Source organism: Chiloscyllium plagiosum, unplaced genomic scaffold, assembly GCF_037043375.1.
Source record: "Chiloscyllium plagiosum isolate Xiang-an unplaced genomic scaffold, Cpla_swu_hap1 HiC_scaffold_41, whole genome shotgun sequence".
In the NCBI taxonomy this organism is placed as follows: Eukaryota; Metazoa; Chordata; class Chondrichthyes; order Orectolobiformes; family Hemiscylliidae; genus Chiloscyllium; species Chiloscyllium plagiosum.
In genome coordinates this window covers 43761174-43787259 of record NW_028270179.1, presented here as the reverse complement: position 1 = coordinate 43787259, position 26086 = coordinate 43761174, and the positions used below count along the sequence as shown (strand labels likewise).

Sequence of the window (26086 nt, the reverse complement as noted above, 5' to 3'; positions counted from 1 at the left end):
TTGAGATGGGATCTTCAGTTCTGGATTTGTCCAGGGCGTTCATGTACCCAGGAGGGGGCTTTGAAGATTGGCCCGGGAGGAGGAGGGGGGGTCTTCGGAATTAAGAGTGTCCACCCTCCCACGTGACGCCATCTAACCCCTCCCATCCGAACGTTTCTGATCAGACAGTCAACTCCAAGTAGATGCTAGCTACCAGTCTAATCCATCTCACCCCCTTCCTTAATCCTCTCTCTCTCTCTCAGACTCTGTCCTCTCTGCTTTGCACATGCCCGCTGTCCCCACTCCCCACCCTGACCGTTTCCCGGTGACGGTCACTTCAGTCCCGCTCCGTCCCCCGTTCCGCACCACAGGGGCCTGTCGAATCGGCTCTTCACGACGACGGTCAGGTCGGCCCGTGCTGAGAATGCAGAGCCTGTTCGCAGGCAGGTGAACCAGTAGCCAAGGGCACGCAGCCAACCTTGCTCGGACCATCCTGTTCCGGGCCTGTTGGTTCCACAGATTCACTTTGTTCCACTGCACAGGGCAGATCCTGCCCTCACGCACCACCACTCACCCTCCAACAGTGCGGACTTCCCTCAGCGCTGACCCTCCCACAGTGCGGGACTCCCTCGGCACTGACCCTCCCACAGTGCGGGGCTCCCTCGGCACTGACCCTCCCACAGTGCGGGGCTCCCTCAGCACTGACCCTCCCACAGTGCGGGGCTCCCTCAGCACTGACCCTCCCACAGTGCGGGGCTCCCTCAGCACTGACCCTCCCACAGTGCGGGGCTCCCTCAGCGATGACCCTCCCACAGTGCGGGGCTCCCTCAGCGCTGACCCTCCCACAGTGCGGGGCTCCCTCAGCACTGACCCTCCCACAGTGCGGGGCTCCTTCAGCGCTGACCCTCCCACAGTGCGGGGCTCCCTCAGCACTGACCCTCCCACAGTGCGGGGCTCCCTCGGCGCTGACCCTCCCACAGTGCGGGGCTCCCTCGGCGCTGACCCTCCCACAGTGCGGGGCTCCCTCGGCGCTGACCCTCCCACAGTGCGGGGCTCCCTCAGCACTGACCCTCCCACAGTGCGGGGCTCCCTCGGCGCTGACCCTCCCACAGTGCGGGGCTCCCTCAGCACTGACCCTCCCACAGTGCGGGGCTCCCTCGGCGCTGACCCTCCCACAGTGCGGGGCTCCCTCAGCACTGACCCTCCCACAGTGCGGGGCTCCTTCAGCGCTGACCCTCCCACAGTGCGGGGCTCCCTCAGCACTGACCCTCCCACAGTGCGGGGCTCCCTCGGCGCTGACCCTCCCACAGTGCGGGGCTCCCTCGGCGCTGACCCTCCCACAGTGCGGGGCTCCCTCGGCGCTGACCCTCCCACAGTGCGGGGCTCCCTCAGCACTGACCCTCCCACAGTGCGGGGCTCCCTCGGCGCTGACCCTCCCACAGTGCGGGGCTCCCTCAGCACTGACCCTCCCACAGTGCGGGGCTCCCTCGGCGCTGACCCTCCCACAGTGCGGGGCTCCCTCAGCACTGACCCTCCCACAGTGCGGGGCTCCTTCAGCGCTGACCCTCCCACAGTGCGGGGCTCCCTCAGCACTGACCCTCCCACAGTGCGGGGCTCCCTCGGCGCTGACCCTCCCACAGTGCGGGGCTCCCTCGGCGCTGACCCTCCCACAGTGCGGGGCTCCCTCGGCGCTGACCCTCCCACAGTGCGGGGCTCCCTCAGCACTGACCCTCCCACAGTGCGGGGCTCCCTCGGCGCTGACCCTCCCACAGTGCGGGGCACCCTCAGCGCTGACCCTCCCACAGTGCGGGGCTCCCTCGGCGCTGACCCTCCCACAGTGCGGGGCTCCCTCAGCGCTGACCCTCCCACAGTGCGGGGCTCCCTCAGCGCTGACCCTCCCACAGTGCGGGGCACCCTCAGCGCTGACCCTCCCACAGTGCGGGGCTCCCTCAGCGCTGACCCTCCCACAGTGCGGGGCTCCCTCGGCGCTGACCCTCCCACAGTGCGGGGCTCCCTCAGCGCTGACCCTCCCACAGTGCGGGGCACCCTCAGCGCTGACCCTCCCACAGTGCGGGGCACCCTCAGCGCTGACCCTCCCACAGTGCGGGGCTCCCTCAGCACTGACCCTCCCACAGTGCGGGGCACCCTCAGCACTGACCCTCCCACAGTGCGGGGCTCCCTCAGCGCTGACCCTCCCACAGTGCGGGGCATCATCAGCGCTGACCCTCCCACAGTGCGGGGCTCCCTCTGCGCTGACCCTCCCACAGTGCGGGGCTCCCTCAGCACTGACCCTCCCATAGTGCAGGGCTCCCTCGGCACTGACCCTCCCACAGTGCGGGGCTCCCTCGGCACTGACCCTCCCATAGTGCGGGGCTCCCTCAGCACTGACCCTCCCATAGTGCAGGGCTCCCTCGGCACTGACCCTCCCATAGTGCAGGGCTCCCTCAGCACTGACCCTCCCACAGTGCGGGGCTCCCTCAGCGCTGACCCTCCCACAGTGCGGGGCTCCCTCAGCGCTGACCCTCCCACAGTGCAGAGCTCCCTCAGCATTGACTCTCCGACAGTGCAGAGCTCCCTCAGCACTGACCCTCCAACAGCACAGAGCTCCCTCAGCATTGACCCTCCGACAATGCAGAGCTCCCTCAGCACTGACCCTCCGACAGCACAGAGCTCCCTCAGCACTGACCCTCCGACAGCACAGAGCTCCCTCAGCACTGACTGTCTGACAGTGCATAGCTCCCTCAGCGCTGACCCTCCGACAGTGCACAGCTCCCTCGGCGCTGACCCTCCCACAGTGCGGAGCTCCCTCAGCGCTGACCCTCCCACAGTGTGGAGCCCTGACCCTCTGACAGTGCAGAGCTCCCTCAGCGCTGACCCTCCCACAGTGCGAGGCTCCCTCAGCACTGACCCTCCCACAGTGCGAGGCTCCTTCAGCACTGACCCTCCCACAGTGCGAGGCTCCCTCAGCACTGACCCTCCCACAGTGCAGGGCTCTCTCAGCACTGACCCTCCCACAGTGCAGAGCTCCCTCAGCCCTGACCCTCCCACAGTGCGGGGCTCCCTCAGTGCTGACCCTCCCACAGTGCGGGGCTCCCTCAGCACTGACCCTCCCACAGTGCAGGGCTCCCTCAGCACTGACCCTCCCACAGTGCGGGGCTCCCTCAGCGCTGACCCTCCCACAGTGCGGGGCTCCCTCTGCGCTGACCCTCCCACAGTGCGGGGCTCCCTCTGCGCTGACCCTCCCACAGTGCGGGGCTCCCTCAGCGCTGACCCTCCCACTGTGCGGGGCTCCCTCGGCACTGACCCTCCAACAGTGCGGGGCTCCCTCGGCGCTGACCCTCCCGCAGTGCGGGGCACTCTCGGCACTGACCCTCCCACAGTGCGGGGCTCCCTCAGCGCTGACCCTCCCACAGTGCGGGGCTCCCTCAGCGCTGACCCTCCCACAGTGCGGGGCTGCCTCAGCGCTGACCCTCCCACAGTGCAGAGCTCCCTCAGCATTGACTCTCTGACAGTGCAGAGCTCACTCAGCACTGACCCTCTGACAGCACAGAGCTCCCTCAGCACTGACCCTCCGACAGCACAGAGCTCCCTCAGCACTGACTGTCCGACAGTGCATAGCTCCCTCAGCGCTGACCCTCCGACAGTGCATAGCTCCCTCGGCGCTGACCCTCCCACAGTGCGGAGCTCCCTCAGCGCTGACCCTCCCACAGTGTGGAGCCCTGACCCTCTGACAGTGCAGAGCTCCCTCAGCGCTGACCCTCCCACAGTGCGGGGCTCCCTCAGCAATGACCCTCCCACAGTGCGGCGCTCCCTCAGCGCTGACCCTCCAACAGTGCGGGGCTCCCTCAGCACTGACCCTCCCACAGTGCGGGGCTCCCTCGGCACTGACCCTCCCACAGTGCGGTGCTCCCTCAGCGCTGACCCTCCCACAGTGCGGGGCTCCCTCTGCACTGACCCTCCCACAGTGCGGGGCTCCCTCGGTACTGACCCTCCCACAGTGCGGGGCTCCCTCAGCACTGACCCTACCACAGTGCGGGGCTCCCTCAGCACTGACCCTCCCACAGTGCAGAGCTCCCTCAGCACTGACCCTCCAACAGTGCGGGGTTCCCTCAGCGCTGACCCTCCGACAGTGCGGGGCTCCATCAGCACTGACCCTCCCACAGTGCGGGGCTCTCTCAGCACTGACCCTCCCACAGTGCAGAGCTCCCTCAGCGCTGACCCTCCCACAGTGCGGGGCTCCCTCAGTGCTGACCCTCCCACAGTGCGGGGCTCCCTCAGCACTAACCCTCCCACAGTGCAGGGCTCCCTCAGCACTGACCCTCCCACAGTGCGGGGCTCCCTCAGCGCTGACCCTCCCACAGTGCGGGGCTCCCTTTGCGCTGACCCTCCCACAGTGCGGGGCTCCCTCAGCACTGACCCTCCCACAGTGCAGGGCTCCCTCGGCACTGACCCTCCCACAGTGCGGGGCTCCCTCGGCACTGACCCTCCCACAGTGCGGGGCTCCCTCAGCGCTGACCATCCGACAGTGCACGGCTCCCTCAGCACCTCCCCTCCCACAGTGCGGGGCTCCCTCAGAGTTGACCCTCCCACAGTGCAGAGCTCCCTCAGCATTGACTCTCCGACAGTGCAGAGCTCCCTCTGCACTGACCCTCCAACAGCACAGAGCTCCCTCAGCATTGACCCTCCGACAGTGCAGAGCTCCCTCAGCACTGACCCTCCGACAGCACAGAGCTCCCTCAGCACTGACCCTCCGACAGCACAGAGCTCCCTCAGCACTGACTGTCCGACAGTGCATAGCTCCCTCAGCGCTGACCCTCCGACAGTGCACAGCTCCCTCGGCGCTGACCCTCCCACAGTGCGGAGCTCCCTCAGCGCTGACCCTCCCACAGTGTGGAGCCCTGACCCTCTGACAGTGCAGAGCTCCCTCAGCGCTGACCCTCCCACAGTGCGGGGCTCCCTCAGCGCTGACCCTCCAACAGTGCAGACTTCCCTCGTAGCTGACCCTCCCACAGTGCGGGGCTCCCTCAGCACTGACCCTCCCACAGTGCGGGGCTCCCTCAGCGCTGACCCTCCCACAGTGCGGTGCTCCCTCAGCGCTGACCCTCCCACAGTGCGGGGCTCCCTCGGCACTGACCCTCCCACAGTGCGGGGCTCCCTCGGTACTGACCCTCCCACAGTGCGGGGCTCCCTCAGCACTGACCCTACCACAGTGCGGGGCTCCCTCAGCACTGACCCTCCCACAGTGCAGAGCTCCCTCAGCACTGACCCTCCAACAGTGCGGGGTTCCCTCAGCACTGACCCTCCCACAGTGCGGGGCTCCCACAGCACTGACCCTCCCACAGTGCAGAGCTCCCTCAGCGCTGACCCTCCCACAGTGCGAGGCTCCATCAGTGCTGACCCTCCCACAGTGCGGGGCTCCCTCAGCACTGACCCTCCCACAGTGCGGGGCTCCCTCAGTGCTGACCCTCCCACAGTGCGGGGCTCCCTCAGCGCTGACCCTCCCACAGTGCAGAGCTCCCTCAGCATTGACTCTCCGACAGTGCAGAGCTCCCTCAGCACTGACCCTCCAACAGCACAGAGCTCCCTCAGCATTGACCCTCCGACAGTGCAGAGCTCCCTCAGCACTGACCCTCCGACAGCACAGAGCTCCATCAGCACTGACCCTCCGACAGCACAGAGCTCCCTCAGCACTGACTGTCCGACAGCGCATAGCTCCCTCAGCGCTGACCCTCCGACAGTGCACAGCTCCCTCGGCGCTGACCCTCCCACAGTGCGGAGCTCTCTCAGCGCTGACCCTCCCACAGTGTGGAGCCCTGACCCTCTGACAGTGCAGAGCTCCCTCAGCGCTGACCCTCCCACAGTGCGGGGCTCCCTCAGCAATGACCCTCCCACAGTGCGGCGCTCCCTCAGCGCTGACCCTCCAACAGTGCAGACTTCCCTCGTCGCTGACCCTCCCACAGTGCGGTGCTCCCTCAGCACTGACCCTCCCACAGTGCGGGGCTCCCTCAGCGCTGACCCTCCCACAGTGCGGTGCTCCCTCAGCCCTCACCCTCCCACAGTGCGGGGCTCCCTCAGCGCTGACCCTCCCACAGTGCGGGGCTCCCTCGGTACTGACCCTCCCACAGTGCGGGTCTCCCTCAGCACTGACCCTACCACAGTGCGGGACTCCCTCAGCACTGACCCTCCCACAGTGCGGGGCTCCCTCAGTGCTGACCCTCCCACAGTGCGGGGCTCCCTCGGCGCTGACCCTCCCACAGTGCGGGGCTCCCTCAGCACTCACCCTCCCATAGTGCGGGACTCCCTCAGCACTGACCCTCACACAGTGCGGGGCTCCCTCAGCACTGACCCTCCCACAGTGCGGAGCTCCCTCAGCGCTGACCCTCCCACAGTGCGGGGCTCCCTCAGCACTGACCCTCCCACAGTGCGGGGCTCCCTCAGCACTGACCCTCCCACAGTGCGGGGCTCCCTCAGCACTGACCCTCCCACAGTGCGGGGCTCCCTCAGGACTGACCCTCCCACAGTGCGGGGCTCCCTCAGCACTGACCCTCCCACAGTGCGGGGCTCCCTCAGCGCTGACCCTCCCACAGTGCGGGGCTCCCTCAGCGCTGACCCTCCCACAGTGCGGGGCTCCCTCAGCACTGACCCTCCCACAGTGCGGGGCTCCCTCGGCGCTGACCCTCCCACAGTGCGGGGCTCGTTCGGCGCTGACCCTCCCACAGTGCGGGGCTCCCTCAGCACTGACCCTCCCACAGTGCGGGGCTCCCTCGGCGCTGACCCTCCCACAGTGCGGTGCTCCCTCAGCACTGACCCTCCCACAGTGCGGGGCTCCCTCGGCGCTGACCCTCCCACAGTGCGGGGCTCCCTCAGCCCTGACCCTCCCACAGTGCGGGGCTCCCTCAGCACTGACCCTCCCACAGTGCGGGGCTCCCTCAGCCCTGACCCTCCCACAGTGGGGCTCCCTCAGCACTGACCCTCCCCACAGTGCGGGGCTCCCTCAGCACTGACCCTCCCACAGTGCGGGGCTCCCTCAGCGCTGACCCTCCCACAGTGCGGGGCTCCCTCGGCACTGACCCTCCCACAGTGCGGGGCTCCCTCAGCACTGACCCTCCCACAGTGCGGGGCTCCCTCAGCGCTGACCCTCCCACAGTGCGGGGCTCCCTCGGCGCTGACCCTCCCACAGTGCGGGGCTCCCTCAGCACTGACCCTCCCACAGTGCGGGGCTCCCTCAGCGCTGACCCTCCCACAGTGCGGGGCTCCCTCAGCACTGACCCTCCCACAGTGCGGGGCTCCCTCGGCGCTGACCCTCCCACAGTGCGGGGCTCCCTCAGCGCTGACCCTCCCACAGTGCGGGGCTCCCTCAGCGCTGACCCTCCCACAGTGCGGGGCTCCCTCGGCGCTGACCCTCCCACAGTGCGGGGCTCCCTCGGCGCTGACCCTCCCACAGTGCGGGGCTCCCTCAGCGCTGACCCTCCCACAGTGCGGGGCTCCCTCAGCACTGACCCTCCCACAGTGCGGGGCTCCCTCGGCGCTGACCCTCCCACAGTGCGGGGCTCCCTCAGCGCTGACCCTCCCACAGTGCGGGGCTCCCTCGGCGCTGACCCACCGACAGTGCGGGGCTCCCTCGGCGCTGACCCTCCAACTGCGCGCTCTTGACAGGTCCGATGTGAATTCACCCAAGGAAGAGATACGGGCAGTGTTATTGTGCTGAGGGTGTAAGGGTGTGCAGTGTACCTGGGGGGGCAATGCCCTGGTACAGGTGGTGGGAGGGCGGGGGAGAAGTTGGTCTGGAGTCTGCAAATACTGATCACTTGTCCGTCCCCTTCTGGTTTTTAGACCCCCAATCCGGAGTTGACGTCCAGGTCAGGGCCGGTAACTCACACCTTCCTGCAGAAGGACCCCAGGGTGAGTAAGATTCACAGTCAGACCTTGCAACGGGTGGTTGGAGGAGTCAGGGACAATGGACAGTGTCGACGGGGTGGGCGCTGCTGGGGAATAAACTCCGCGGGTTCGGGAAAGCCGGGCTGAGCAGCATCTGACCGGAGCGATCCCCAGATTTGTCTCAGGCTCGTTGCCTCACAGTGAATCTATCGGAATCTAACCTTTCTGCTCTTCCCACAGTTAACGGAAACGTACAGGCCTGCAATACGGGTAAGTCGGGTTCCGTTATCCCCTCCCGCTTGCTCTGCACTGCTCCTTTGGGATTGTGTTTGAGTGTTGTGTATGTGTGTGTGTGTGTCTGTGCACATGTGCATTTGTGACTGTGCCTGTGTATGTATGTGTGTGTCTGTCTGTGCATGTGTGTGTGCGCGTGTGTCTGTGCCTGTGTGTGCGCGTGTGTGTCTGTGCCTGAGTGTGCGCGTGTGTGTCTGTGCCTGAGTGTGTGTCTGTGTGCGTGTCTGTGTGCGTGTACATTTGTGACTGTGCCTGTGTATGTGTGTGTCTGTGCATCTGTGTGTGCGCGTGTGCGTGTGTCTGTGCCTGAGTGTGTGTCTGTGTGCATGTCTGTGTGCGTGTACATTTGTGACTGTGCCTGTGTATGCATGTGTGTGTCTGCCTGTGCATCTGTGTGTGTGCGTGTCTGTGCGTGAGTGTGCGTCTGTGTGAGTGTCTGTCTGTGTGTGCGCGTGTGTCTGTGCCTGAGTGTCTGTCTGTGTGAGTGTCTGTGTGTGCGCGTGTGTGTGTGTATGTCTGTGTGTGTGTCTGTGTGTGTATACGCGGGCGTGCATGCTTGCTCTGCAGCTGTATGGATGTGATTTCCTGACATTCTCTCTCTGCCTTTGGTCCTGCAGAAGCCTGGGAAGTGGTGTGCCATGCATGTGCAGATTGCTTGGATGATCTATCGACATCAGGAGAAGAACAAGGTGCGTAGGCCATGCCTTTGTTGTCTGTGTAGGGGCTGGCGGAGTCAGGCCACCCGTAGCTCTTCAATGGGGCAGGGGCAGAGTTCGCCATGACTGTGGGCGTCTGCGAGCACTTAACCTCTTGGAGTTTTTGACATGGATAACCCCAGAAATCTAGAGCGACATGGCGTCTGACCAGGAAGTGTGCTGTCGGAGCTCGCTCATAAACAAATCCAGGCGATTTGAACCGGCTGCTCTGATGACAAACCCTTCCCTGTCTCCACTGGGTGTTGCTGCAGCTATCTCCAGTCACACACATCACTGAGCGAGAGAGTCACTTCGTGTTTTCAGGTTCTGTCTCCACGAGTCACCTCTATTCTCCAGCCCGCCTCCCCCAAAGTGCATCACCTCACACTTACCCACCTTGTAGTCCGTCAGGCCACTTCTCTGCCCGCTCTCCCGGCCTGTCCAAGTCCTTCTGCAGCCTCCCCACTCCCTCAGCACTCCCTGTCCCTCCACCTCTCTTTGTGTCATCTGCAAACCTCACCACAATGTCCTCCGCCATAATGTACAATGTGAATAGTTGTGGTCTCGACGCTGACCCTCCTGGGCAACTCTACTAGTCACCGGCTGCCATTCCTTTATCCCCACTGTCTGCCTTCTGCTAGCCAACCCTCTCTCGGTGCCAGTACCCTGTCCCTAACACCACGGGGGGCTCGGGCCTGACTGAGCAGCCTCCTGTGTGACACAGGCCTTCTGGAAAGCAAAACAGATCATGCCCCCTGGCTCTCCTCTGTCTAACTTGCTTATTGCCTGAAAGAATTCAGACAGGCTGGACTCTAAAACCTGACCAACAACCGAGGTCAGGCTAACAGGCTGTTGGTTGCCAGTCTTCTGCCTCCATTATACAGTGGTGTTACATTAGCCATTTTCCAGGCCTCTGAAACTGAGGGCTTTTTCTGTGATATCATTCTGATCCCTGAATCTTCCCTCGCAATCTCCCTCTCTCTCTCTGTTTCTGTGTCTATCTCTCCGTTTCTTTGTATCTCTCTTTCTCTTTCTCTGTCTCTGTCTCTCTCTATCTCTCTCACTCTTTCTCTCTCTCTCTCTCTCTTTCTCTCTCTCTCTCTGTCTTTCTCTCTCTCTGTCTTTCTCTCTCTCTCTCTGTCTTTCTCTCTCTCTCTTTCTCTTTCTCTGTCTGTCTCTCTCTGTCTGTCTTTCTCTCTCTCTGTCTGTCTCTCTCTGCCTCTCTCTCTCTGTCTGTCTCTCTCTGCCTCTCTCTCTCTGTCTCTCTCTCTCTCTCTCTGTCTCTCTCTCTCACACAGAGCTACATGTGTAGTCCTCAAACCTCGGCCTCAGTTTTTATGTCCTGCTCAGTCTTTGTGTCCTCACCTGCTGGCTTCTCTTTCCCCTGGTGCCCCCACGTTCCCTCAGACCTTACTCAGATGTTAAAAACTCACCGATGAGAGCCCACTCTCACCCAAGCTCCAAACTCCAGTTCCAGTCAACATGGGCGGGCACTCGCCAGGCACCCTTGGGCTGACCGTGCATGGGGCTGTGTGTGTGTGTGTGTGTGTATATATGTGTGTGTGTGTATATGTGTGTGGGTGTGTGGGGGAGTGTGTGTGTATGTGGGTGTGTGTATATGTGTGTGTGTATGTGTGTGTGTACGTGTGTGGGTATGTGTGTGTGTGGGTGTGTGTATGTGTGTGGGGGTGTGTGTGTGTGTGTGTGTGTGTGTATGTGTGTGGGCATGTGTGTGTGGGTCTGTGTGTGTGTGTGGGTGTGTGTGGGTCTGTGTGTATGTGTGTGGGTGTGTGTGTATGTGTGTGTGTGTGTGTGTATGTGTGTGGGCATGTGTGTGTGGGTCTGTGTGTGTGTGGGGGGGGTGTGTGGGTCTGTGTGTATGTGTGTGGGTGTGTGTGTATGTGTGTGTGGGTGTGTGCGTGTGTGTAAGTGTGTGTGGGTGTGTGTGTGTGGGGGGGGTGTGGGTCTGTGTGTATGTGTGTGGGTGTGTGTGGGGGGGGTGTGGGTGTGTGTGGGGGGGTGTGGGTCTGTGTGGGTGTGTATGTGTGTGTGGGTGTGTGTGTGTGGGGGGGGTGTGGGTCTGTGTGTGTGTGTGGGGGTGTGAGTGTATGTGTGGGTGTGTGTGTGTGTGGGGAGGTGTGGGTCTGTGTGTGTGTGGGGGTGTGAGTGTATGTGTGGGTGTGTGTGTGGGGTGTGGGTATGTGTGTGGGTGTGTGTGTGTATGTGTGTGTGGGGGGGGTGTGGGTGTGTGCGTGGGGGGGGTGTGGGTGTGTGTGTGGGTGTGTGTGGGTGTGTGTGTGGGTGTGTGTGTGTGGGGGTGTGTATGTGTCTGGAAAGTCCAGGGTGATGGAAAGTCTGGGATGACCGTCAGCCACATGTTGTGGTGTGTTCTGATGGCGGGAGTCTCGACTCTGTGATGGAGCTAGAACCAAATGGCAGGGCAGAGTGGCCAGCTCCTGTATCTCTACACCCCCTGCCCCACCCTGACAGGCATCCCTACCTGAGAGGGGGAGCGGGGAGTGTGGTGGTGGTAACCAGTTGGAGATATATTGTGACCACTCTCTCTGTCTCTCGCGTTCCCCCCCACAGGTGATACACGCGGACCACCACAAACTGGACCTGGCCAAGAGTGAGCTGCTGAGCCGGAATCCCAGCAGCATCTTCGGGCCCATCGCACACTCCCACGAACTGGCCCGGCCTGCCACGCTCTTCACTGCTGCTGGTACGGGCACGCCGCTGAGGGACTCTGCTGGGCAGGGGGGTGGTGTGCAAATGGCTGTCCGCAGTAAGAGGGGAGCTGGGGCTGGGGGGGGTACACACACCAGGATCTCCCTCCTGCCGGCCTCTCAGACCCTGCCGCGGACTGTGGCGAGGTTTCACCTCCAGAGCTGTGTCGGCGAGACGGTTGTGTCGCGGAGTGAATGCTCCTCAATGATGACCTGCTCCCATGTTGTTCCAGATGCGGTTCATCCAGCGTCCTCGCCGTTTGCACCTGCAAGTAACCTCAACACATTCCTCAATCCTCCCTCACATCTCGGTAAGTCCAGCAGCTGGGTCACAGGGAGGGGGCCTGAAACACCCCGTGCCCAGGGAAGCTGTTCCTACACGTGTCCCCAGGGAGGGGGGCGTGGGGCTGGGGGAGTTAGTCGGGGGCTGGGTCCCCCACCCCAGACCTTGGTCACAGTGAGGGGGCCTGAAACACCCCGCGCCCAGGGAAGCTGTTCCTACACGTGTCCCCAGGGAGGGGGGCGTGGGGCTGGGGGAGTTAGTCGGGTAGGCTGGGTCCCCCTCCCCTGATCTTGGTCACAGTGAGGGGGCCTGAAACACCCCGTGCCCAGGGAAGCTGTTCCTACACGTGTCCCCAGGGAGGGGGACGTGGGGCTGGGGGAGTTAGTCGGGTAGGCTGGGTCCCCCACCCCTGACCTTGGTCACAGTGAGGGGGCCTGAAACACCCCGTGCCCAGGGAAGCTGTTCCTACACGTGTCCCCAGGGAGGGGGACATGGGGCTAGGGGAATTAGTCGGGGGCTGGGTCACCCTCCCCTGACCTTGGTCACAGGGAGGGGGCCTGAAACACCCCGCGCCCAGGGAAGCTGTTCCTACACGTGTCCCCAGGGAGGGGGACGTGGGGCTGGGGGAGTTAGTCGGGAGCTGGGTCCCCCACCCCTGACCTTGGTCACAGGGAGGGGGCCTGAAACACCCCGCGCCCAGGGAAGCTGTTCCTACACGTGTCCCCAGGGAGGGGGACGTGGGGCTGGGGGAGTTAGTCGGGGCCTGGGTCCCCCACCCCTGACCTTGGTCACAGGGAGGGGGCCTGAAACACCCCGTGCCCAGGGAAGCTGTTCCTACACGTGTCCCCAGGGAGGGGGACGTGGGGCTGGGGGAGTTAGTCGGGGGCTGGGTCCCCCTCCCCTGACCTTGGTCACAGGGAGGGGGCCTGAAACACCCCGCGCCCAGGGAAGCTGTTCCTACACGTGTCCCCAGGGAGGGGGGCGTGGGGCTGGGGGAGTTAGGGGCAGGTGGAGCGCAGTCTGCAGGCTGTACTGAATGTAAATGGAAGTCAGGCAGCCCTGCTATATACCAGTAGTATATTACCGCCAGGACACTGCCATCCTCCCCGAGAGGTTGCTGACCATCCATCCCGCCCTCCCCGTGGCGCTCCCTGCTATCTGGTTGATGGCTTGCTGATTTCCAGCGTTGCCCATCTTGTCAGGGGAGGAGCTGGCCTTTCAGGTCACTAGGTCCACTCCACCATGCCTTTCCATCATGGCTGATCGAGCACCTCGACGGGTTTTGCTCAAACCACATTAGTCGGTTTCCAACATTCAGTGAGTGAATTCCCATAGCCCGCTGGGTCATTTGTGAACATCTAAGTTGACAAACTGCCAACCCCCCACCTCCCCAGCCTCCAGGTCAGCTGAAACTGGGCGTCCCCTCAGTCCTACTCTGAGAGACAAGATGGCCACCCGACCACTGGCTGTGTGTCGCCAAGGACAGTAGCTTGCATTTGGGGAACGGAGGGCGTGAGCTATGCAGGCCTGGCTCCCTGGATTGAGGTGCTGCTGGGAAGCAGGGAAAGGGCAAGGTTGAGGGGTTGGACAGGGGCTCGGTTGAGGTTGTTGGTTTGAGAGCTGGCCTGGTAACCGACCCTGTCTGTCTCTGTGCCATTTCTCCCTGCAGATCCCTACTGCAGGACCCCGGCCTACAGCACGATCGGACAACTAGCAAATGGAGCCTTTGGAGGCCTGGGGAACCCAGCAGTGGGTGAGTGAGTCTCGTCTGGCTCAGGAGTGAGGCCTTCCACCCATCCTCCTTGCTCCCTCGGCGCTGACCCTCCAACAGTGCGGGGCTCCCTCAGCGCTGACCCTCCCACAGTGTGGACCTCCCTCAGCGCTGACCCTCCCACAGTGTGGAGATCCCTCGGTGCTCATCCTCTGACAGTGCAGAGCTCCCTCGGCGCTGACCCTCCCACAGTGCGGGGCTCCCTCAGCGCTGACCCTCCCACAGTGCGGGGCTCCCTCGGCGCTGACCCTCCCACAGTGCGGGGCTCCCTCAGCACGGACCCTCCCACAGTGCAGGGCTCCCACGGTGCTGACCCTCCAACAGTGCGGGGCTCCCTCGGCGCTGACCCTCCCACAGTGCGGGGCTCCCTTGGGGCTGACCATCCCACAGTGCGGGGCTCCCTCAGCGCTGACCCTCCCACAGTGCGGGGCTCCCTCAGCGCTGACCCTCCCACAGTGCGGGGCTCCCTCAGCGCTGACCCTCCCACAGTGCGGGGCTCCCTCAGCACTGACCCTCCCACAGTGCGGGGCTCCCTCGGCGCTGACCCACCCACAGTGCGGGGCTCCCTCGGCGCTAACCCTCCCACATTGCGGGGCTCCCTCGGCACTGACCCTCCCACATTGCGGGGCTCCCTCAGCACTGACCCTCCCACAGTGCGGGGCACCCTCAGCACTGACCCTCCCACAGTGCGGAGCTCCCTCGGCGCTGACACTCCCACAGTGCGGGGCTCCCTCAGCACTGACCCTCCCACAGTGCGGAGCTCCCTCGGCGCTGACACTCCCACAGTGCGGGGCTCCCTCAGCACTGACCCTCCCACAGTGCGGGGCTCCCTCAGCACTGACCCTCCGACAGTGCGGGGCTCCCTCAGCGCTGACCCTCCCACAGTGCGGGGCTCCCTCAGCACTGACCCTCCCACAGTGCGGGGCTGCCTCAGCGCTGACCCTCCCACAGTGCGGGGCTCCCTCAGCACTGACCCTCCCACAGTGCAGGGCTCCCTCAGCACTGACCCTCCGACAGTGCGGGGCTCCCTCAGCGCTGTCCCTCCTACAGTGCGGGGCTACCTCGCTGTCTCTCTAACACACACCTTCTCTCTGTGTCTCTCTAACTCACACCCTCTCTCCATGTCTCCCTCCGTGTCTCTCTAACCCACACCCTCTCTCTGTGTCCTCTCGGTCTCTCTCTCTAACACACTCCCTCTCTCCGTATCTGTCTCTAACTCACAGCCTCTCTCTGTGTCTCTCTCCATGTGCAGCTGCGAGTTCAGTGTTTGCTCACAAGGAGAGCCCTGGCAGCCAAGCCTTTGCCAATCCCCGGGAGCACTGGAACCGTCTGCACCAGACGCCGCCGTCCTTCCCCAGCCCTCCGCCAGGGTGGCCGCGGCTGGGAGCTAGTGAAGCAGAGCGGAGTAGCCACTTCGACAAGGAACTGGAGTCTGACCGGCATCAAGCTCCCTTCATCAAGGAGGAGATGGGCAGGTGAGTGCTACCTGGGGCGGAGGGGCTCCAGTCTGAGCAGCACTACCCTCCTCCCGAATTACCCTCCCCATACAATCCCACCCAGACCCAGCAAGCCCCATCCTATCCCGAGAACCCTACATGCCCCACAGCCAATCCCACCCTAACCTGCACATCCCTGGGCACTACGGGACAATTTCCCCACAGCCAATCCCACCCTAACCTGCACATCCCTGGGCACTACGGGACAATTTCCCCACAGCCAATCCACCCTAACCTGCACATCCCTGGCCACTACGGGACAATTTCCCCACAGCCAATCCCACCCTAACCTGCACATCCCTGGGCACTACGGGACAATTTCCCCACGGCCAATCCACCCTAACCTGCACATCCCTGGCCACTACGGGACAATTTCCCCACGGCCCACCCACCCTAACCTGCACATCCCTGGGCACTACGGGACAATTTCCCCACGGCCAATCCCATCCTAACCTGCACATCCCTGGGCACTACGGGACAATTTCCCCACGGCCAATCCACCCTAACCTGCACATCCCTGGGCACTACGGGACAATTTCCCCACGGCCAATCCACCCTAACCTGAACATCACTGGGCACTACGGGACAATTTCCCCACGGCCAATCCACCCTAACCTGCACATCCCTGGGCACTACGGGACAATTTCCCCACGGCCAATCCACACTAACCTGCACATCCCTGGGCACTACGGGACAATTTCCCCACGGCCAATCCACACTAACCTGCACATCCCTGGGCACTACGGGACAATTACCCCACGGCCAATCCACCCTAACCTGTACATCACTGGGCACTACGGGACAATTTCCCCACGGCCAATCCACCCGAACCTGTACATCACTGGGCACTATGGGACAATTACCCCACGGCCAATCCACCCTAACCTGCACATCCCTGGGCACTACGGGACAATTTCCCCACGGCCTATCCACCCTAACCTGCACATCCCTGGACACTACGGGACAATTTCCCCACGGCCAATCCACCCTAACCTGCACATCCCTGGGCACTACGGGACAATTTCCCCACGGCCAATCCACACTAACCTGCACATCCCTGGGCACTACGGGACAATTTCCCCACGGCCAATCCACCCTAACCTGCACATCCCTGGGCACTATGGGACAATTTCCCCACGGCCAACCCACCCTAACCTGTCCATCACTGGGCACAACGGGACAATTACCCCGCGGCCAACCCACCCTAACCTGTACATCCCTGGGCACTACGGGACAATTTCCCCACGGCCAATCCACCCTAACCTGCACATCCCTGGGCACTACGGGACAATTTCCCCACGGCCAATCCACCCTAACCTGCACATCCCTGGGCACTACGGGACAATTTCCCCACGGCCAATCCACCCTAACCTGCACATCCCTGGGCACTACGGGACAATTACCCCACGGCCAACCCACCCTAACCTGCACATCCCTGGGCACTACGGGACAATTACCCCACGGCCAATCCACCCTAACCTACACATCCCTGGGCTCTATGGGACAAATTCCCACTGCCAACCCACCCTAACCCACACATCCCTGGGCACTACGGGACAATTTCCCCACGGCCAATCCACCCTAACCTGCACATCCCTGGGCACTATGGGACAATTTCCCCACGGCCAATCCACCCTAACCTGCACATCCCTGGGCACTACTGGACAATTACCCCACGACCAATCCACCCTAACCTGCACATCCCTGGGCACTACGGGACAATTTCCCCACGGCCAATCCACCCTAACCTGCACATCCCTGGGCACTACGGGACAATTACCCCACGGCCAATCCACCCTAACCTGCACATCCCTGGGCACTACGGGACAATTACCCCACGGCCAATCCACCCTAACCTGTACATCACTGGGCACTACGGGACAATTTCCCCACGGCCAATCCACCCGAACCTGTACATCACTGGGCACTATGGGACAATTACCCCACGGCCAATCCACCCTAACCTGCACATCCCTGGGCACTACGGGACAATTTCCCCACGGCCTATCCACCCTAACCTGCACATCCCTGGACACTACGGGACAATTTCCCCACGGCCAATCCACCCTAACCTGCACATCCCTGGGCACTACGGGACAATTTCCCCACGGCCAATCCACACTAACCTGCACATCCCTGGGCACTACAGGACAATTTCCCCACGGCCAATCCACCCTAACCTACACATCCCTGGGCTCTATGGGACAAATTCCCACTGCCAACCCACCCTAACCCACACATCCCTGGGCACTACGGGACAATTTCCCCACGGCCAATCCACCCTAACCTGCACATCCCTGGGCACTATGGGACAATTTCCCCACGGCCAATCCACCCTAACCTGCACATCCCTGGGCACTACTGGACAATTACCCCACGACCAATCCACCCTAACCTGCACATCCCTGGGCACTACGGGACAATTTCCCCACGGCCAATCCACCCTAACCTGCACATCCCTGGGCACTACGGGACAATTACCCCACGGCCAGTCCACCCTAACCTGCCCATCCCTGGGCACTACGGGAGAATTTCCCCACGGCCGACCCACCCTAACCTGTACATCCCTGGGCACTACGGGACAATTACCCCACGGCCAGTCCACCCTAACCTGCACATCCCTGGGCACTACGGGACAATTTCCCCACGGCCAGTCCACCCTAACCTGCACATCCCTGGACACGATGGGACAATTCTGGATCAGTGGTGCTGGAAGAGCACAGCAGTTCAGGCAGCATCCAAGGAGCTTCGAAATGGACGTTTCGGGCAAAAGCCCTTCATCAGGAATCCTCTCTCCTTCCGTGCCCTCCCTCTCTCCCCCGTGCCCTCCCTCTCTCCCCACATGCCCTCGCTCTCTCCCCACATGCCCTCGCTCTCTCTCCCCGTGCCCTCCCTCTCTCCCCCCGTGCCCTCCCTCTCTCCCCCCGTGCCCTCCCTCTCTCCCCGTGCCCTCCCTCTCTCCCCCCATGCCCTCCCTCTCTCCCCCGTGCCCTCTCTCTCCCCCCGCGCCCTCACTCTCTCCCCCCGCACCCTCCCTCTCTCCTCCCGCGCCCTCCCTCTCTTCCCCCGCGCCCTCCCTCTCTCCCCCCGCGCCCTCCCTCTCTCCCCCCACGCCCTCCCTCTCTCCCCCCGCGCCCTCCCTCTCTCCCCCCGCGCCCTCACTCTCCTCCCCCGCGCACTCACTCTCTCCCCCCGCGCCCTCCCTCTCTCCCCCGTGCCCTCCTTCTCTCCCCCGTGCCCTCCCTCTCTCGCCCCGTGCTCTCCCTCTCTCGCCCCGTGCACTCCCTCTCTCCCCGTGCCCTCCCTCTCCCTCCACGTGCTCTCCCTCTCTCCCCCCGGGCCCTCCCTCTCTCCCCCGTGCTCTCCCTCTCTCCCCCGTGCTCTCCCTCTCTCCCCCGTGCTCTCCCTCTCTCCCCCGTGCCCTCCCTCTCTCCCCCATGCCCTCCCTCTCCCCCCGTGCACTCCCTTTCTCCCCCGTGCACTCCCTCTCTCCCCCGTGCTCTCCCTCTCTCCCCCGTGCCCTCCCTCTCTCCCCCGTGCCCTCCCTCTCTCCCCCGTGCCCTCCCTCTCTCCCCCGTGCCCCCCCCTCCCCCCGTGCACTCCCTCTCTCCCCCGTGCACTCCCTCTCTCCCCCGTGCTCTCCCTCTCTCCCCCGTGCCCTCCCTTTCTCGCCCGTGCCCTCCCTCTCTCCCCCGTGCCCGCCCTCTCTCCCCCGTGCCCTCCCCCTCCCCCCGTGCACTCTCTCTCTCCCCGTGCCCTCTCCCTCTCTCCCCCCCCGTGCCCTCCCTCGGTCCCCCCGTGCCCTCCCTCGGTCCCCCCGTGCCCTCCCTCGGTCCCCCCGTGCTCTCCCTCTCTCCCCCGTGCTCTCCCTCTCTCCCCCGTGCCCTCCCTCTCCCCCCGCGCTCTCCCTCTTTCCCCCAGCACCCTCCCTCTCTCCCCCCGTGCCCTCCCTCTCTCTACGTGCCCTCCCTCTCTCCCCCCGCGCCCTCCCTCTCCGTCCATGTGCCCTCCCTCTCTACCCCATGCCCTCCCTCTCTCCCCCCGTGCTGGAAGAGCATAGCAGTTCAGGCAGCATCCAAGGAGCTTCGAAATGGACGTTTCGGGCAAAAGCCCTTCATCAGGAATCCTCTCTCCTTCCGTGCCCTCCCTCTCTCCCCACATGCCCTCGCTCTCTCTCCCCCGTGCCCTCCCTCCCTCTCCCCGTGCCCTCCCTCTCTCCTCCGTGCCCTCCCTCTCTCCCTCGTGCCCTCCCTCTCTCCCCTGTGCCCTCCCTCTCTCCACGTGCCCTCCTCTCTCTCCCCGTGCCCTCCCTCCCTCTCCCCCCGTGCCCTCCCTCTCTCCCCCCGTGCCCTCCCTCTCTCCCCCCATGCCCTCCCTCTCTCCCCCGTGCCCTCCCTCTCTCCCCCCGCGCCCTCCCTCTCTCCCCCCGCGCCCTCCCTCTCTCCCCTTTGCCCTCCCTCTCCCTCTCCGTGTCCTCCCTCTCCGTGCCCTCCCTCTCCTTCCCCCGTGCTCTCCCCCGTGCCCTTCCTCTCTCTCCCCCGTGCCCTTCCTCTCTCTCCCCCGTGCCCTCCCTCCCTCCCCCGAGCCCTCCCTTCTCCCCGTGCCCTCCATTCTTTCCCCCGAGCCCTCCCTCTCTTCCCCGAGCCCTCCCTCTCTCCCCCGTGCCCTCCCTTCTCTCCCCCGTGCCCTCCCTTCTCTCCCCCGTGCTCTCCCTCTCTCTACGTGCCCTCCCTCTCTCCCCCCGCGCCCTCCCTCTCTCCCCGTGCCCTCCCTCTCCCTCCACGTGCCCTCCCTCTCTACCCCATGCCCTCCCTCTCTCCCCCCGTGCCCTCCCTATCTCCCCCCGTGCCCTCCCCTGTGCCCTGGCCCCTCTATCGATGCTCTCTCCCCCCTGCCTCGCTGTGCGCTGTCACTAACTCAGAGCATTGTACCGTCTGCAGGGAAACCGTGTACGCCCGCTATTCGGCCCGCATCTCTCCGGCTGTCCCCCTGAAGATGGTGAGCAGTGGGAGCGCGGCGGGCACACCGCGAGAGGAGGAGCTGGACGAGGAGACGGCGCGCAGCGTGCTCAGGAGCAGCGCAGGGGGGGAGCTGCGGGGGCCAGGCCGTGACCGGGAACGTGCCGAGAGCTCCCGGGAGCACTTCAAACAGGAGCGGCGGATCCGGGATGTTGCCGAGGAGAGCCGCCTGCCGGCCAGGAGGCCCGGGGAGGAGGTGGGGGCCGCTGCTGCAGCGATCCGGGACCCTTCGCCGTTCTCCCGGCCGTCCTCCTGCGCCGGACCCTCCTCCTCGTCCTCTTCCAGTGCCGGCACCCCCTCCTCGTCAGCCGCGGTGCAGGAGGGCGCCAAGCCGAGCCTGCTGCGGGAGCTGGCCAAGCGGCACGAAGTGAGGGTGAAGGCCGAGCTCCAGCAGCACGAGCCGGTGGGCTTTGAGCCGCCCGCCCAGCTCCCCCCTCGCTCCCACCTGCCTGGCTCTCTCCACCCGGTGCCGCTGGCCCTAATCGGGCAGCTGGGTGGCGCCCTGGAGCGGGGTGCCAGCCGGGTGCTGCACGGGCCCTTCCTGGGGGTGGGGGTGCCCGCCGCGGCGCCCGAGCGCCTGGGCCCCTACACCTGGGAGCCTTACCGCGAGGCCTGGCGCGAGGGCTGCCGGGCGCCCGAGCTGGCCGGGGTGGCTCCGGCCGGCACCCGCTTCTACGAGGCGGACCCCCGGCCTTACCGGGAGAGGGCCACGCTCCGGGAGTACGGGCGGCGGGAGCCTGAGTCCGCCGCCACCTCAGCTTCAGCCGCCGCCGCAGCGCCAGGGGCCCTCCTGCAGGAGTACGAGCAGCGGGCGCAGCTCCTGGGCTTGTTGGTGCCCCCGCCACCCCCGCCTCACCACCATCACCACCACCACCATCATCACCACCACCCGCCTCCGCCTCCGGGAGCGACGGCCACCCCGCCACCTCCTGCTCCTCACCCTTACCCTCGCCTCAGCCCCTCGGGCCTGGTCCCTCAGGGCGGCCTGCTCAGCAAGACCTCCCCCATGGCCGGGCTGGGGGCGCCGCCCCCCCTCATCTCCTCGTCGGCCCGGCCTGGCACCCCGCCTCACCGCGTCACCCCCCTCCTGGCCTCCGAGCTCCGGGAGCTGTCCGCCTACAGCCACAAGGACCGCGACTCCAGATAATGGCCGCCGAGGAGGGCCGGCGTTTGGCAAGATGGCGGACTGTTGGCGCCTCACCCACGCCCTCACCTCCGTGCGATCCACCCAACCTGGACTGCTCCGGACTTCCCTTTTTATTTTGTCTTTTTAAACAAAAGAAAAGGAACAATTTGCTTTCAGAGAGAAGAACACCCTGTAAATATTTATATTATATAACCTGTGCTTTTTGGGACAAAGTCACGGTGAAATAATTTGTACATTTACAATCAAGTTCAGGCACGTGATTTTCAGCGAGCGGTCGCCATTTTGATTTCATGCACTCTCCCCCTGGTCACAGGCTCTCTACATCTTCCCTTCCATCCCGACGAGCTCCGTTGTGTTCGTTTTGTTTAAAACGTCGCGAGGGGGATCAGGGACGGGACAATTTTGCCTCAATTCTGGACGGCTCATCTTCCCACCCTCCCCACCACCACCAGCGTGGTCACAGACACAAACGTGTGCATCCTCTCTCTCTCTCTCTCTCTCTCCCCCTGGGAAGAACTGCCTTCCTCTTGCACTCTGTCTCTCACTCTCCCCAGCGCAGGATGTCCAGCAGTCGCTAACCGCGCGCCCCCGCCTCACCGGTCTGGTACTCCATCTCCTCTCCCTCTCTCACTGAGTGCGCTCAGTCACCCACCAATGGCTGTTTGCTCATGTGCCCTGATGCTCCAGTATTGGACTGAGGAGGTAATGAAGTCAGACTGGTCAACTCGCCAACGTGACTTCCTTTCAGCAGGCACTGGAGAAACCTGATACAGGCCCAAGTGGAATGATCTGTGACCTTCCAACAGTGCCCGTTCCCTCGGCGCTGACCCTCCGACAGTGTGGGGCTCCCTCAGCGCTGACCCTCCCACAGTGCAGATCTCCCTCGGCCTGACCCTCCCACAGTGCGGGGCTCCCTCAGCACTGACCCTCCCACAGTGCGGGGCTCCCTCAGCACTGACCCTCCCACAGTGCGGGGCTCCCTCAGCGCTGACCCTCCCACAGTGCGGGGCTCCCTCAGTACTGACCCTCCCACAGTGCGGGGCTCCCTCGGCACTGACCCTCCCACAGTGCGGGCTCCCTCAGCGCTAACCCTCCCACTGTGCGGGGCCCCCTCGGCACTGACCCTCCCACAGTGCGGGGCTCCATCAGCACTGACCCTCCCACAGTGCGGGGCTCCATCAGCACTGACCCTCCCACAGTGCGGGGCTCCCTCGGGACTGACCCTCCCACAGTGCGGGGCTCCCTCAGCGATGACCCTCCCACAATGCGGGGCTTCCTCGGGGCTGACCCTCCCACAGTGCGGGGCTCCCTCTGCCTGACCCTCCCACAGTGCGGGGCTCCCTCTGCCTGACCCTCCCACAGTGCAGGGCTCTCTCAGCACTGACTCTCCCACACTGCGGGGTTCCCTCGGCGCTGACCCTCCCACAGTGCGGGGCTTCCTCGGCGCTGACCCTCCCACAGTGCGGGGTTCCCTCAGCGCTGACCCTCCCACAGTGCGGGGCTTCCTCAGCGCTGACCCTCCCACAGTGCGGGGTTCCCTCAGCACTGACCCTCCCACAGTGCGGGACTCCCTCAGCACTGACCCTCCCACAGTGCGGGGCTCCCTCAGCGCTGACCCTCCCACAGTGCGGGGCTCCCTCAGCACTGACCCTCCCACAGTGCGGGGCTCCCTCAGCACTGACCCTCCCCCGAGTGAATCCTGAGTCAAGAGGGGAAATTGCCTCTGTCGGAGAGCTGGGGTTATCCTCCTCAGAACTGTTTGGAAATGCCGCCATGGATGTGCAGAAGTGCAGGAGGTGCTTTTGGAGAATGGGGGAGTTGACAGGGTGGGTGTGGGTGTGGGGGGGGGGGGGCTGGTCGTGGGACTAACTGAGAGTTATCTCAAAGGGCTACCTGAAGGGGTGTACGATCTCCATCGTAGTTGTAAGGTCCAGGTGTATTGGACCAAGAGAAATCTTCAACACTGCTCTGTGGCATGTAACATTCTGTCCCAAGGGAGAGCGCGGTAAGTTCCCACACCATGTCTGACTTCCACAAGATATTAGACAGAGCTCCACTGGTGAGGCTTTGTCCCTGCAGCTGGATGAGGACCATGGATCGGTGAAGGAGGGCACGTTTCCCTGCCCACGGGCATGGTTGCAGCAGGGGGAGAGAGAGAGAGAGAGAGAGAGGGCGTGGGCACGCACACAACGGGGAGAGACCCCCACCAACCTGGCCGGTGGAAAGGGGGAATATCACCGAGTGTAATAATTGGGGATTTCGACTCCCCACCCCAACATTAAGTGGGATGTACAAAACGTGAACGATTTCCGAGGGAGCAGAATTCTTAAAATGTGCTGAGGTGCGTGTTTCTGTTGAGCCAGCTGAGGCTGGACCTAATTTCCGGGAGCGAATCCGGGGAAAACACTGACAAAAAATGGCGATGGATTAATCTTGGCTTCCCGGTCGGCATGGTTGAATTGGACCGAAGGGCCCGTTTCCTTCTCTGACATCTCTCCGACTCTTGTCACCAGCAGATGAGGCGGCGGTGATGGTGATGGGAACGGCCGAAGAATGACCAGCGGGGAAAAGGTTTTGAGTTGTGGGAGGGGTGGGGGAGGCTGGCTTGGATCGTGGTGAGGCAGAATCTGGTCCAAGTGGATGTGGCAACAGCTCTGTCAGAGAAGCCTGGAATAGACACTGAGGGCCCAGAAAAGCGGAGAACATGCAGTGGTTACTTGAAAAACAAAAGGGGACATTCGAGTGAAGAGGGAGGGTGTACATTTTTATCAGTAACCCAGGGAAAGAGTGGGTTAGGTGTGTGGGAGATTGTGGAGTGCTTGGAAGTGCACATAAAATCAGACTGAGTTCAGCACGGCTTTGTCAAGGGGAGGTCACGCCTGACAAATCTGTTTGAATTCTCTGAGGAGGGTGACGAGCACGCGAGAGAAAGGAGAGCCCCCAGATGTCATCGATTTGGAGTTCCAGGCGGCCTCTGACAAGGGGGCTACTCAGTGAGAGCCCAGGGTGTTGGGGGCAAGGTACTGACATGGCTGGAAGACTGGCTGATTGGCACAGGAGTGGAGATAAAAGGGGCCTTTTTCAGGTTGGCAGCCAGTGCACCAGCAGAGTTCTGCCGGGGGTCAGTATTGGGACCACAACTCCTTCACGTTCAATCATTGAATCCCGCAGGACAGAGCAGGTCTCTTGGCCCACCGGGACTGGACTCTTCCCTTTCTCCCCCACACTCGGCCCATAGCCTCGAATGCTGTGACACTGCAAGTGCTCGTCCTGGTATTTGTAAACGCTGCGAGGTTCCCCACCTCCCCCAAATTCTTCCCTCAAGTGCCCCGCCATTCACTTTAAAATTCTGTTTTTGATAAGAGTCATAGAGATGTACAGCAGGGAAACAGACCCTTCGGTCCAACCCGTCTATGCCGACCAGATATCCCAACCAATCTCGTCCCACCTGCCAGCACCCGGCCCATATCCCATCAAACCCTTCAGATACCCATCCAGATGCCTTTTAAATGTTACAATTGTACCAGCCTCCACCACATCTTCTGGCAGCTCGTTCCACACGTACCATCCTCTGGGTGAAAAGGTTGTCCCTTAGGTCTCTTTTATATCTTTCCCCTCTCACCCTAAACCTCTGCCCTCTTGTTCTGGACTCCCCCACCCCAGGGAAAAGACTTTGTCTATTTATCCTATCCATGCCCCTCGTGATTTTATAAACTTCTATAAGGTCACCCCTCAGCCTTCGACGCTCCAGGGAAAACAGTCCCAGCCTGTTCAGCCTCTCCCTGTAGCTCAAACCCTCCAACCCTGGCAACATCCTTGTAAATCTTTTCTGAACCCTTTCAAGTTACACAACATCTTCCCGATAGGAAGGAGACCAGAATTGCACGCAATATTCCAACAGTGGCCTAACCAACGTCCTGTACAGCCACAACATGACCTCCCAACTCCTGTACTCAATACTCTGACCAATAAAGGAAAGCATACCAAACGCCGCCTTCACTATCCTATCCACCTGGGACTCCACTTTCAAGGAGCTATGAACCTGCACTCCAAGGTCTCTGTTCAGCAACACTCCCCAGGACCTTACCATTAAGTGTATAAGGCCTGCTAAGATTTGCTTTCCCTAAAAGGCAGCACCTCGCATTTGTCTGAATTAAACTCCATCTGCCACTTCTCAGTCCAATGGCACATCTGGTCAAGATCCCATTATAATCTGAGGTAACCTTCTTCACTGTCCACTACACCTCCAATTTTGGTGTCATCTGCAAACTTACTAACTATACCTCCTATGTTCATATCCAAGTCATTTATATAAATGATGAAAAGTAGAGGACCCAGTACTGATCCTTGTGGCACTCCACTAGTCACAGGCCTCCAGTCTGAAAAACAACCCTCCACCACCACCATCCTCTGTCTTCTACCTTTGAGCCAGTTCTGTATCCAAATGGCTAGTTTCCCTGTATTCCATGAGATCTAACCTTGCTAACCAGTGTCCCATGGGGAACCTTGTCGAATGGCTTACTGAAGTTCATATAGATCACGTTCACTACTCTGCCCTCATCAATCCTTTTTCAAAATCCCCAATCAAGTTTGTGAGACATGATTTCCCACGCACAAAGCCATGTTGACTATCCCGAATCGGTCCTTGCCTTTTCGAATACATGTACATCCTGTCCCTCAAGATTCCCTCCAACAACTTGCCCACCACCAACGTCAGGCTCACTTGTCTATAGTTCCCTGGCTTGTTCTTACCATCTTTATGAAATAATGGTACCACATTAGCCAACCTCCAGTCTTCC

General features: G+C 62.7%; 1 protein-coding gene across 1 annotated transcript; it reads left to right on the top strand.

Moving 5' to 3' along the window:
* Nucleotides 1–7762: 7762 nt before the first annotated feature.
* Nucleotides 7763–21503, top strand: LOC122546284 (autism susceptibility gene 2 protein homolog). Its single transcript, XM_087981811.1, has 8 exons — nt 7763–7881; nt 8098–8127; nt 8769–8840; nt 11436–11568; nt 11806–11883; nt 13525–13608; nt 14879–15101; nt 20063–21503. The coding sequence occupies exons 3-8, from the start codon at nt 8790–8792 to the stop codon at nt 21285–21287; spliced, it is 1794 nt and encodes a 597-aa protein (XP_087837937.1). The 5' UTR covers nt 7763–7881; nt 8098–8127; nt 8769–8789; the 3' UTR covers nt 21288–21503.
* The last annotated feature ends 4583 nt before the right edge of the window (nt 21504–26086 follow it).

Bases quoted from the DNA above. Each gene is read 5' to 3' on its own strand.
- LOC122546284 (XM_087981811.1), top strand. From the start codon at position 8,790: ATGCATGTGCAGATTGCTTGGATGATCTATCGACATCAGGAGAAGAAC. The intron at 11,569-11,805 runs GTACGGGCACGC...ATGTTGTTCCAG, and splicing joins CACGCTCTTCACTGCTGCTG to ATGCGGTTCATCCAGCGTCC. The intron at 11,884-13,524 runs GTAAGTCCAGCA...TTCTCCCTGCAG, and splicing joins CAATCCTCCCTCACATCTCG to ATCCCTACTGCAGGACCCCG.